At 38.3% G+C, this 14,284-nt stretch overlaps 1 protein-coding gene across 2 annotated transcripts in view; it reads left to right on the plus strand.

The window, feature by feature from the left end:
- Window positions 1-14,284, plus strand: part of fus (fusilli) — a 465,574-nt gene that overhangs the window by 348,072 nt on the left and 103,218 nt on the right. For both annotated transcript variants that reach the window (XM_067149673.2, XM_067149674.2), the window contains exons 6-7: window positions 11,493-11,603; window positions 11,690-11,865. In XM_067149673.2, coding sequence (XP_067005774.1) covers window positions 11,493-11,603; window positions 11,690-11,865 — 287 coding nt within the window. The remainder of the gene's footprint in view (window positions 1-11,492; window positions 11,604-11,689; window positions 11,866-14,284) is intronic.

Raw genomic sequence — 14,284 nt, forward strand, 5'->3', positions numbered from 1 at the left:
GGACATTGGGATCACTGACACGTCATTCCGAGGTCACTAAATCCCCGGGATAGCAATAAACATGAGTGTATAATATTAATATTAATATTAACTTAGGTGCTGAATACATGCAATTAGCGATCGGTAACACAATACAAGTGAAAACCAGTTTCTGGAAACATTGTTGTAAATTGTATACATGTATGCCATGAAATTATGCATTCTTAAAATGATGTACCTATAAACGTAGCTCACTATACAGGCCTAGATTCGACATTCGTAATCGGTGCTTGATAATGAATTTCTGTTTCCTGTTTCCATGAAATAACGCGCATATTATCAAATTAAAATATCATTGAAGCAAATGTACACATTTATAAAACCAGCAAATATTCAGAACTTGTCAATATATCACATTACCTGCAGCTTAATTTACTATTACAGACCTCTTTAATTAAATTCAGCTAGCAAAGCGATATTGATAGTCATCATCAGATATAAGTAACACCAGTTAAGAGTCCCAAATACCACGAATTGTATAATGGGATAGCCCCAAACACCCACTACACTTTCCCTTCTCCCACCCATAATTATTACTGATGTAAATAAGGTCTAGAATTCCCCCAGACTTCATTTTTTAAGATTGTTATAAGGTCAAGTCAATTATTTCATCGAAACCGTCAGTTTAATTACGAGAAATAAAAAAATATAAGTAAATTTTTACTTGCAGTTAATGTTCAGTAAAATTGAAAACAGTTGGCTGTACATCACTTCTAAGGTGTACAGTTTGTCCATTTCTATCAAAACAGTCTTCCTCTAAGTGATCCGAGCAGAGAACAGCTGTTTTAGAAGGCTCCCAATTCTCCCGCCTGATACTCCTAATCGATGATCTTAGATGTTCGGGTCTCGAGAAAGGAAACCTACAAAAATTAATTGCCATTTTGCTCCCGGAATATGCGAAATAAGATACAATAAACCTAAAACTCAAAACACTACCCTAGGAAGATTCTTATGTACAGTATAAAACTCCCCGATGAAATGATTTCTCCTTCTACTGATCGGTTCTGTTTGTACATCCATAAGCTGAACACTGCGGTATGTTAATACCCCGTAGAATGTTTCTTCATTCATATTTCAGATAAACACATCATCATCATCTGTCGGCTTTTTCCCTCGGACGCAGCGAGGGATCCCACCTCTACCGCCTCAAGGGCAGTGTCCTGGAGCTTCAGACTCTTGATCGGGGATACAACTGGGGAGAATGACCAGTACCTCGCCCAGGCGGCCTCACCTGCTATGCTGAACAGGGGCCTTGTGAAGGGATGAGAAGATTGGAAGGGATAGGCAAGGAAGAGGGAAGGAAGCGGCCGTGGCCTTATGTTAGGTACCATCCCGGCATTCGCCTGGAGGAGAAGTGGGAAACCACGGAAAATCACGTCCAGGATGGCTGAGGTGGGAATCGAACCCACCTCTACTCAGTTGACCTCCCGAGGCTGAGTGGACCCCGTTCCAGCCCTCATACCACTTTTCAAATTTCGTGGCAGAGCCGGGAATCGAACCCGGGCCTCCGGGGGTGGCAGCTAATCACGCTAACCACTACACCACAGAGGCGGACTCAGATAAACACATACATATTTAAATTGAATCTTGTAATCCACAAGTATACTACAAGGCAACGAACCTAAATTCGTAAAATACACTACTATTTACTTTGCAATAACAAAGCACAGAACACTCGTGGAACTACAATCAAGAGGCCTGGCGTCACTGAACTAAGCATAAACAAAGCAAGCGCGCTCCTCGTGGTCTACTGCACCGTGCGCTCACTGCCATCTTACTGCGCCAGTCATCTTCTATTCGGCTTACTGCTACCCAAGCTACCAGCCATCCAGGTATAGAGATCAGTGGTCACTTATGATAATTCCAAGATTTTTTTCGGACTTCTGAAATGGTATAGCTACACCACAAAGCAAAAGTGAAGGCAATAACTTCTTATTAATGATATTTAGCTGTCTTTGTTGCTGTATTATAATAGCTTGGGTCTTTTTAGGATTAATTAATAAACAGGTCTTATTAGAATAGGAGCTAATCAGATTTAAAATAGAATTCATCTGATGAATTCCAAACTCAATATCAACAGCTTTACAGTGATAATATACAGTATTTTTAGATCTGCATATAAACTATACTTACAATTGCTGAAATGAGAAGAGATTTTCATGATATAGAGAGTAAACAGAAGAGGTCCTAGCACAGATCCCTGTGGGACACCTGTTTGCTTCGTCTTCCAGTCCGTGGTCATACCGTTTATGACAACGTGTTGTCGCCAATTGGTGACGTATGAAGCAAAGAGCTGAACAGCAGAGGGACTCGGATTAAATCTTTGTTGTTTTGCTAATATGATGCCAATATTTACTGTGCCAAATGCACTACTGAAGTCGAGTAAAATAAGTATAGTCACTTTCTGCTCATCTATAGCTCATCTAACGTCGTCTGTAGTTCTTAGTAGTGCCGTCCCTGTGCTATATCCTTTCTTGAAACCAGATTGGAAGAGGTAACGCAGAGAATATTTTTCCAGGTATTGTTCAATTTGGTTATAGATCAATTTTTATAGAGGTTTAGACAGTGCTGAAATAATGCATAGAAAACAAAATTTAGATGCTTTATCAGCTGGCAACCTTTTTGGAACCAGGAGAACGTGTACATCTTTCCACTTCTTCAGAAAATAACCACGGGAGAGGTGTGCATTAAATACGTCGGTAATAATTGGCAATATAATATCCATAATGTTAGTAATAAAGAAGATAGGGATTTCATCAGCCCCCGTTGTATGGGATTTAATTGAAATCAGTTCTTGTCTCACTTCAGACTCTGAAGCAGTTCGAAATTCGAAACATGGGCGATCGGATTATTGTAGTCGTACTATAGACTTGATGGTGGCCTGCACTGTATCGTGTTCAGGAGTAAAATCAACCGTTGAAAAGTGTCTATTAAACTCGTCTAATGGTATTTCTGGTTTAGCATGGTTCACAGGAGGCCTTCCAATACCTAATTAACGAAGTTGTCACGAAGTACTACCAGCGTTCATATTATTGGATAGACGCTGGAAATAATCAAATTTCTTATTGCGGATAATTTGTTTAATTCGATTTTGCAGTACTCTGTATTGTTCAGATGTCAGCTGATAAATTTCCTCTGCAACGTCTATATAACTAATCATGCTGAGCCATCAGAGATTTGATTTCAGTTGTCAGCCACGGACAGGGCGGGCGTGTTACTTTCACACAGCGCTTAGGGTCCTGCTTATTGTAAAGTCCATGAATGTGAGAATTAATATTTTCCAGTTTTTCATCTATATCATTCATTAGTATTATGTCATCCCACGGACATTTACATGCGTCTTGTTTTAGGTGTTGGAAATCTATATTTTTAAAGTCTCTAAAAGTCACGTATTTTGACCTATATTTAGGAACTCTTAGCATAGCAACGGGAAGCTACCTCACTCCTCATTTCCCTAGTACGCCTCTTCAGCGATGCCTATGCTATTTGACAGCTGTTGGCGGAGCTGCAGAGGATCAAACCGGCCTTCGGGCTGAATACCCAACATACAGCGAATACGCTAAGTATATAAGGTCATGAGTTGATATTTCAGGAACAGGTATTTGACAGTGTTTAAGAACCTTGTGTGGATTATTGGTTATCATGAGGTCAATGAGTGTATCAGATGAGACGATGGAAGTATGAACGTGGTTAGTTGGTTCCGAGGGCAATATTGTCATGTCACAGGAGAGACAAATATTTCTAAAACATATTGTTTCACTAGTCCAAGTTAACACATTTGTATTAAAGTCTCCCATTACAATCACGTGCTCATAAGATGGTAAAAGTCTCATTAAATTGTCCTCTAACTCACCAATGCCCCCTGCATTGGGAGGCCTGTATACCCCAATGAGTACTTTAACAGTGTCTATAATAATTTCAACAAACATAAATTCAGGTACAGGATTTGTAGTAGGGGTAGGAATTTTTACCACTGTACTCCTGAGATTAAGCTTACAAAACAACGCAACACCACCTCCATGTCTGATCGTCCTATCAAATCGATGAATACGATACCCTTGTATTTCAGCCATACTGGAAGGAATTTAACTACATAGCCAACTCTCACTTACAGCAATTATACGAAATAAACTCTTCAAATATGGCTTTCAGTTCATTATGGTGAGCTACAATAGATTGACTGTTAACACGAGCACACAACAAAGCGCGTGAAAATGCTTTCACTTCTGTTTCTAAAATACTACAGACAGAAAGATCTGGAGAGGGAATCTGCGAAAAGGGAGTGGTAAGAGGAGTACAACTAGTAGGAGGAAGGAGGGGTGGTGTCTGTGTCCAAATCTATGGTCGCAACAGAAGTGATTGACATTGTTATACTTAAATCCTCGGACAGAAGTTGAGAATAAACAGATAGCGGATTACCTTGACATAGCATAAAATATAACTTCCAGCTGATTCACACAAACACACACACACACTCACTAACCATAACTAACATAAAATATAGAATGCTATACCATAGCAATCATTATTTCCTAGTGCGAATTTTGCCTAACTGTCTAATCTAATTTTGCAACAGTGTTTAAGTGCATCTTCTTTCCATTGGCTGTGAGGAACATCTCCTTCCTTGTAGCTGTCAGTTATAAGAACTTTAGTGCCTTTTAGCAGCTACTTAGCACACCACACTATCTCGTTGCTGATGTGTAAGAAATTTTATAATAATTGGTCTGTTTCGTGAGGTCACCACATCAGCAGTCGATCTCTGTTGTCGCCCTAATCTGTGACGTTGATCAATGCAGTCAATGTTTGGGTCAATCTGTAGTTTATCTATGGTGGTATCCAAGGCCTTGCTGTACACATCTTCATCAGCAGTTTCATTAACACTATGCAACAGTTATTGGGCTGTTTCATCTGTCAATGCTTCTTGTAACTCAAGACGCTGTTCAATTTCACTTATATTTCTCTTCAAATTGGATATTTCCGCTGAAGTCGATTCTCGAAAGTCACGGAAGTTGCATTTAAGCACACGTAGCAACTCTTTGGGATTAGTGGCATTGTTAACAGTAGCAGTTAGAGCTTCATCCAGGCGCCCTTAGAATTCAGACATACGTCTTTCAACTTCATTAATCTTCTCATTCACAGCTTTGAGGGTCATGTTTGGTGCACTAAAAATGAAATATATATATTTATAAATGTAGTGGATCCCACTCAAGGTATATCTTGATACTCTGTAGGTGACATATGGAGCACTTTCACACACATCCAACTACAGGTGCCATTTTTCTTGTATTAGACAAGTGGAAATATACAGATGGCAGCGGGTGCAGGAGAATGTATGAAAAATGCCAAGTAGTCTTACCAGTTGTAGGATATAAAGCGACAAAATTGTCAGCCAGGAAATCCTTGTGCTACAAAATGTTCTTTCACCGAGAGTACAGCAACCTTTACGGTAAAGCCTGAAAGGATTGTCCACAACTCGTTGCCAGTGATGCAGGAGTAGTCCCATCACCATGTGTGAATTTTACAATCCCATGTTTCCCAGCTTTGTCAATGTCCTCTCGTGTCCCAAACCGTTTCCCACGCTGTTCTTGCCCTGATATATCCATTCTGCACTACTGCTGTATCCGGCTCGCTGGAAGGAATTCATGATGATGATGTCGCAAAGAGTTAATAAAGGGATTGTCTCTCATAATGTGCCCTATTTCCTCTGTTATGACATTTCAAGAACTTGCACTGGAGAATTACTGCAAAGAAACGGCTGAGTTATACGTACGTATCTTTGTATAACTAGTGCCCAATGGCAGTATAAGTGTTCATGAAGTTTGATCCGTGAGCCATCACTAGTAAAGCAATGTTTACCACTAGTCAGTCAATTGTCTGAAGATGTCCAGGAATCTAGACGCACACAGTTCAGAAATTTCAGTCGGATTATTCACTGAAAATTTCAAGAGCAAATAACGAACACAGACATAGTCCATAGATAATTAGCACTCTTATTTCTTCGTTAATGCCAGAAAAACTCTACAGACCATAAATACTAGGTCATGACATTAAGGGGGGACCTACACGTATAACAACCAAACATCATGTATATTTCACTTTCTTATTCCTCAGCAATTTTAATTTGGTCTGCCAATCACACTATGCTTTGCCAATATGTTCGTGTATTTACAAGTCATATGGCAAACGCATTCCATGAAATTAGGCATTTAAAATGGTGGCTGCATATTGTGCACTGTTCCACAGTTTCCCTAATATTTTACACAAATATCATTGTTTTTCAAAATTTCTTTTTTCATTGTATTTACTAATGCAGTAGCTAGAGATTGACCTAAAATCATTGGAATCTATAAATAAAAAATATTTTTTTTTAAAAAGCTTTTATTCGCAAGTTTTTCACAATTAATTTTTAAAAAACCGAAACTATGACATGTACAGCAACAGTTCTAGGTCATATTGTTCTTCCCTATAAGATACGCATGTATACTAAATTTCACTAAATTATCTTGAAAACTCTGGCAGTTACTTAGGAAACGGATTTGAAAATTCGAAGTTTCAGGAAACGAGTAACAAAGTTACCAATGTGTAGGAAAAAGTCGGTGACAGTCCTGCACATTTTTGGTCATAACTTCAAAAGTATGATACATATCAAAGAAATTGTTGCAGTGATTTGTAGAGGAAGGATCAATAAACTTAGAAGAAGAAAAAAAGAAAAAAATTGAAAAATGACAAATTTTTATCCTTATAAGGTGTAGGTCCCCCCTTAAGGAATTTCTTTAACAATTAAGGAAGAGGACACAAGTTCACAGTATAATCATGTCGCACAATATTCCAGTAATTGCGAAAGTGTTAAAAGTGACAGTGTAGTTTCGGATGATACCGAGTCTGGACCTGGACATTGTAAATTAATTTGACATTCATCACATGTTGGTTCCTGATTAACTTTAATTTTATTTTAGTTTCTTCTTTTACTGCTTTTCCCACACTGGTGGGGTGGCGGGTGCTAACCGTACCGCACATGTGGATCTCCCCCGGTTTTACGGCTGGGTCCCTTCCTGACGCCAACCCTGCATGGAGGAATGTCTTTCTGTGGTGGTTGGTAGTGTGAATATGAAGTGAAAAACGAACACAAACACTCAGTCCATACAGTTCAACCCGGAGCCGAAGGAAAGTATGTTGACCATTCACCGAAGCAGGCGGACTATAGCATTATTTTAATTTACTTCAGTATGGCGGGTGGGAACTAAGATGTGATTATGTAGTATTTTAACATTTTCTAAGATAAAGAATACATAATCTTTCCATTGACTCATTTTTGTATTTTATTGCACATAAATTATTTTGTTGCATTTGATTGCAATACTGCACCACTGTGGCATTGGGGTGCTTGAGGATTGTGGGATTTGAACCTGCACTAATTTCATTGCATTTAGTTTGTACGAGGTTGACCGACATGGTGATGTGTTCATTGATGACACCGTAAAGTAGGACTGGTAATTGGTCAGTAAAATGCTTAATTATCGGCGGACAAGATATCATCTCAGCTCATGAAGGCATGATAATGGTAATGGGTGTGCCAAAGAATCCTGTACTAGAATATCAGCCTCCAGATCCCAAGCTAGCACATTCAAACCCTTCATGTCGTACGATGTATCTCTGGTGACGTATTGGGTGTTTAGCTAACAAAATTCATTAAAAAGCTCAGCCATAGCTGTCCAAGATAGATTCGCTTTATTCTGCTGCCATCTAGTAGGCTGAGAGTAAAATGGAACAGTCTTGTCCCCAGTGGAATACATCCCCGGTATTCTCTGCCTGTCGTTACAGGGGCTCCCAACTAGCGAGTTTGGCTCGACTTTCTCTTGTCTTTCTTTTGCTCACACCTTCATTTTTCGAAGTGTCGGACCTCCTCCATTTTTCCCTTCTAATGAGTGAAGATGATGGTTGCCCTGGTTGTATCTATATATATAAAATAAGAGTTTTGTCTGTACATTGCTCAGAATTTGAAAAGAATGGTATTTCTGTATCGGTCATGTCCACAGTAACAAGGAAATGCACTTTTTACTTTTCCGTAATGCCTGTATGTATGTATGTATGTATGTATGTATGTATGTATGTATGTATGTATGTACACGCATCACTAGAAAACGGCTAAAGGGAACTTAATGAAAATCGGTATGCAAAGTCGGGGAATAAGTCGCTACAATCTAGGCTATAAATAATTTTATTAACTTAGATTGAAATGGTACTTCAGGTGAAGGACTAAAATTTTATTTTCAAATATTTATGTTATTAGTGGTCCTATCTCATTGAAAATTGGTATGCAAAGTCAGAGAATGAGCCACTAAAATCCAGGCTATAAATAATTTAATTCACGCTGAGTGAAATGGTAGTTTAGTGGTAGATGTAAAATTTTATTCTCAAGTATTTAAATCATTAGTGGTCGTATCGATAAATACTACATAACTAAAGTTATATGGAATTAAATTTCCAACCATTTATGTCTTATACATTTTTACCGTACCGGCTATGATAACACAGATATTCATGAATTTGTATTTTGGTTGCTAAGTCCGTATCAACGCCGAGCCACGAGAAAATGGGTTATCAGAATTTAATGAAAATCGGTATATAGAGTCGGGGAATAAGAAAATACAGTCAAAGCTATAAACAATTTTATTCACCCTTGATGAAATTGTAGTTTAGGGGAAGGTGCTTGAATTTTCATTTTTAAATACTATGTTTTTGGTTCTATTGAAAAGTACTACATAACAAAAGTTACAATTTCCGATAATTTATGTTTTATTCAGTTTTACCGTACCGACTGTGATGAGTGGTATTTCAGAATTGGAAGAAAACTAAATGTGAAGGCGTACAATATCGAAAGCACGTAATATTGATCAACAATAACATTATATTGACCATTGTTTGTTGTGATTTTATTTATCTCTTATGCTGCCTCTCAATTCCGATAGATGGGATTACTGCTGCGTACCGAGTATTATAGCCTGACTGAATATTGGCAGGAAATAGCTGGGGAGTTAGAAAACTTTCTTCTTTAGCATGCCATTCCTCTGGTTCATACATTTTCTGATACAGCTGGTACATAACACACAGAGGCTGACTTAGTAATAGTAGTAGTAGTAGTAGTAGTAGTAGTAGTAGTATGACCTGGTCTAGAACAACAATTTAGGCCTCCAAATAATAGCACCACAGTTCACTAAATAACTCAAAATTCAACCCTGAAAAGAGTCGTTTCTTAAGAAAAGCTTCTCCCTCTTCACTTTTATTAAATTCTACATTCATTTTATTCCAAATTATCAGTGAGGAAAAATTTGCCTCTAAGTCAGATAGAAATTTCCATTGCTAGTGTAGTGAATTGATATTTTCTGACTCATCGGGTACTCCTAGGAAACAGATTAGTAAAAGGGCATAGTTTTTGCCCTGGGAGTCTCCACTATTCAACCCTCTCCCCGCCAAAACAGGACGAAGAGTGTTCACGAATCACAGCTGTCTGCGGCTTGGTCATTCCAGCTCTGGAACTTTGGACTGTTAGATTGGCAGTGTAGTCCTGTTCATTAAAAGTGAGAAAATGTGTAGTGTTTCATTTGATCGAGTATTTCATATGGAAGCATTGATTTTAATCGCACCGTTCCTACTGACGTCATTGTAATGTATGTTCACTTCAGTTGGGAAAACCACTAAGACAGTCTTTGAGGATATAAAAAGGCAGGTTAAGAGCGAGTGTCTACCATTATAATGAAAAATCCCCAACCTGATATTGACTGATGGCATGCAAACGGGTCTACTATTACAGTGAAAATTCCCTAACTCAGTCTTCATGTGAGAAAAGATGTTTGGTGACTTCCCCGTCACGTTTCTAGGGTAACATTAAGAGATGCGCAATTTATTACAGTCTTGCTCACAACGTGTACACTAGAATTCCGTAGTGAAGCACGGGTACATCAGCTAGTTTCCTCTTAAAACAATAGTCACTACCACTCTAGGCTGGTTTCAACCTAAACAGATCCACCACCAGCTGTCATAAAGAGTGACTGATTGCACATACTAGAGAAATGAGGAATAATGCACTCCCCCTCCTTAATGGATGGTTGCCTAGTTGTACTTCTTCTTAACCCTCGAAGCGGTAGTTGAAATAGCTCTAACTGGTGGGTGTGCACCACACATTTGCAGTACCTGATGTATGTCACTCTGAAATGTGTATTGTTCACAGAATGTGCATGTGCACATATAATACGCCAAAACATTCAGCATGGACTGCAAAATTTGAAAAGTGGTTTGCATTTACCCTCAGTATAATATTTTTTTAAAAATTTCCTGCCCGTTTAATTGCCCACTAAAAAAATCTAAAATATTTTTTACTTACACATCAAATACAATTGACTAATACGTTTTTCGGAAACTTTTTAAAATATAAATTTTGTAGAGAAATTAATTCTGATGATAGGCATGCAAATTTTAAGTGAATAGTGTTAATACTTTAGGAATTATTCAATAAAAAGTACGGTAGTTGATAGAGCTCTAACCGGTGGGTGTTCATAACCTACCTCAGGTGGCAGAACGCTTATCCATTCTGCTGCAATAGGCCTTGAATTTACAGATGCATTTCATTCTATTGCAATATCTTCATCATTTAAATCCGAAAATGTAGCATCGTGCTTGCGTAACACACAGTAAACAATGAAAGCAAGGAGCAACAAAATCAACACGACTTTCAAAGCTGTACGAATTGCGACTTTCATTTGTTTCAGAGATATCACACGTAAATGGATGTGTTTAACACTGAAACATTCCACATCCCAAGGAGGAAACATGCCTGATGAATGCTGCCATTTAACGGAAATATTCACAACTCCTTCTAGCTGTATTTACCGGTAAAGTAGACCTGACGATCTATCGTCAGCGGCGGTTGAGATAGGCGCACACCTGACGATCTATCGTCGTCTACCGCTTTTAGTGTTAAAACAAGAACCATCACCACCAATGCACTTCCCTTTTGCTTTTGTCACCGGGCCAAAAGGTGTTGTTACAAGTCCAATATTCTCAACATGAAATGCTGAAATATATTATATTCTGAGTTATGCCTAAATTGATTTAAACATGCAAAATTAAATAAATAAATAAATATACGACTGATGAACCCACTGCTTCATTGGTAACTTTGCGATTGAAAAGGCTTAGTGTTTGTAAATTCCTAAATATTTGCAATCGATGAAATCAAATTATTGTTCCATTTATTGTGGCATACAGTGTGGAATTGGTATCATTCTGTTTGGTACAGGGTTTTGCAAGTTTAATATAAGTTTGTGTTATTAGAGGAAGTAGGTAAAAAATGGAGTTTTGCAGTGAACTGAGTACAGTAAATATACATACTGTGTGAATGTCCTGACATGGTTTGTCAGTAAAACTATAAAGATCTTTCTGATGTCATGTTTCAGCTCAAAGAATGAGGAGGTAGATAACAACTGCGTCGTACGCGCTCGAGGTCTCCCGTGGCAGTCCTCCGACCAAGACATCGCCAAGTTTTTCCGAGGGCTGAATGTGGCCAAGTAAGGATTTCTCTTGTATACAGTACTTGTGGACTTCGTTGGATGTTAGAGATGTTATAAAACAAAGTGGTCTGGTCTTCTTTCAGAGGTGGTGTGGCACTGTGTCTGAGTCCTCAGGGGCGCCGCAACGGAGAGGCTCTGGTTAGGTTTATAAATCAGGAGCATCGAGATATGGCGTTGAAAAGACATAAGCATCACATTGGCAACCGCTACATCGAAGTGTACAAGGCATCCGGCGAGGACTTCATCAACGTGGCTGGTGGTAAGTAGACACTATTGTAAGGGAGAGGAGAATGGAGACTTGAGCACCAATTGATGTCCAACTGCAGAATCTCTAAGGGCAAGAGATGGGGAGCAGGTAAATGTTTAAGGACTTAACTGTGAAAAATTATAATCTGTGTTTGATGGAGACTGGAAGATCCAGGTTGGCGCATATTGTCGTGACAAGTGCCTTGCAGGTGATTCGTGCAGTGCATTGAATTGTGATTCGGTTGCATACATCATCGGAAAACACTGCTGGACCACCTGGTGACGAGACACGTTTCACTTGGATGTATTCAAATAATATGAATTTAATGAACCCAAAATTAAGTTACAAAATACCACTTCTAGTGCTTTTCCCACACTCTGTGCAGGTGCAGACTGTGGCAAACAAGTGGTCTTGGTTGCATTTTATGGCTGGATGCCCTGTTGCTTGTGTTGTGAGTTAGCCAGGACCCATCCGACCGGGAATTGAAACCACTACCCTCTGAACCAAACTATTTCAGCCAAGGAGGCGGACATAATATAAAATACATTTCCTAAGTGTTTGGCTGGCAGTATAGTTGTTTGTAGTTTTATGTACGTACATAATATATACTGAATTTCTTTAAAATTTAAAGTATTTACAGTATAGTTGCTTTACCTCTATGTACACTTCACGACTTACATTAAATAACATAAACAAGAGACTTGCATTGAATGTAGAACCTGTGAAAAGACAATACAAACAAGAATTTTAAAGAGCTTAATAATTTGGAGTATAGTGAAGGAGAGTTCGGTGCCTTTTGGAGCTCATTAGGAATACTGTGGTACTTTCGCCGTTGACATTCATTCAGTGATTATATGCTTGATGGTCAAAGGAGAGTAACGTACATTGGAGATTGGATGTTTCTCTTTTCTTAGAAGATAACTGTGGGTTAGCTTTGAGTATTCTATCCTCACTTGTGATATTTTTAGGTTCTAGTCTGCTGTAACCCAGGCTGTTGTATTATTTCTTTTTCAGGTATTTTTTCACAAGAAGTGCACAATAAGTCTAAAATTTATGTCCTTGTCATTTCTTTCAACCATTTTTATGTTATTCTTTTTTATTTCAGTTCTAGGATGCTTTCTTGAAACTCATGACAATGGCTAATGAGCAGTGTACATTTAATAAACTTTGGCTAGACAGTAAAATGTTTCCCAAACTGAGTAGATGGTTGAACATATTGGTAAATGATACAATGTAAAGTGTGCTGTAAATCATTTAAACTTAGTAATGTGGGTAAACAAGCAGTCACTTTTCATGCTAAAAGACCTCATATAAAATACATGAAAGTTAAGTCTTTCCAGCAAACAATATCAAAGAATACCTCTACTCCATCTCCACATGAAGATAGGTGGCCAACAGTTAGCACTACATCCACAGCTAGAAAGGAATTAGCAGTGCCAGGAACAAGTCAGGCAAGTTTAAAGACTTTCAGTGTGAATAAAGATGATGTTACATCGGCTGAAGCCATATTATGGGCTCTCCAGGTTGTCTCTGGAAAGATCTTTCTCAACTCTTGTGATGGAACCTCAGCAGCATTCAAAACAATGTTTCCAGACAGTAAAATTGCTCAAAACTTCAAGACTAATGCTTCCTATGTTTGCAAAATGACTTAAAACAGTGATCCGACTATGTTGTTTGTAATACCAATATTGGAATCTACATCTATGTTGTTTGTTTTGATGAATCGTTAAACAAATTTGTCCAAAAAGGACAAATGGTCTTGTGTGCAAGGTTTTGGGATGTAAATCTTCAAAAAGGGGCAATAAGGTGGAATAGTGTATTTTTAGACAGGGCAGCTGCAGGTCACTTGATGTGTTTATACATGGACTCCCCTTACCTTTAGGAAATATTTTGCAAGTCTCAATGGATGGGCCTAATGTTAACCTCAGTTTTATTGTAAAACTTAAAAATCATTTGCAAGTGCTAAATCTCTTCTTGATATAGGTACAGTATATGCAGTTTGCATACAGTGAATGGAGCCATTTTTTTCAGGTCTCTATACAGTCTTTTTAAAGATAGCCCTGCTCGACGTGCTAAGTATTCAGACATAACAAGAAGCACCGCATTTCCTTAAAAGTTCACTCCAATAAGATGGTTCGAAAATGGACACTGTGTTGATCAAACTCTTAAAATATATCATCACATTGAAAAATCTGTGAAAGAGTACACTGAAAAGAAAAAAAAGCAACTCTTCAGTACGTTAGAGAAGCTGTGAAGAATCCACTACTTAATGCAGAATTAAGTGCTTTTAGAAGTACTTTGTCAGATGTTGAACCTTTCGTTAGAAGATTTCAAAGTCGGAAACCTATGGTGTCTTAACCTTTTCACATCGCTTGAAGAACTTAAAAACATAACGATGAGATTTGTTAAATCTGAAAAGATAGCTGAAGGC

Source organism: Anabrus simplex, chromosome 6 (assembly GCF_040414725.1).
Source record: "Anabrus simplex isolate iqAnaSimp1 chromosome 6, ASM4041472v1, whole genome shotgun sequence".
Classification (NCBI taxonomy): domain Eukaryota; kingdom Metazoa; phylum Arthropoda; class Insecta; order Orthoptera; family Tettigoniidae; genus Anabrus; species Anabrus simplex.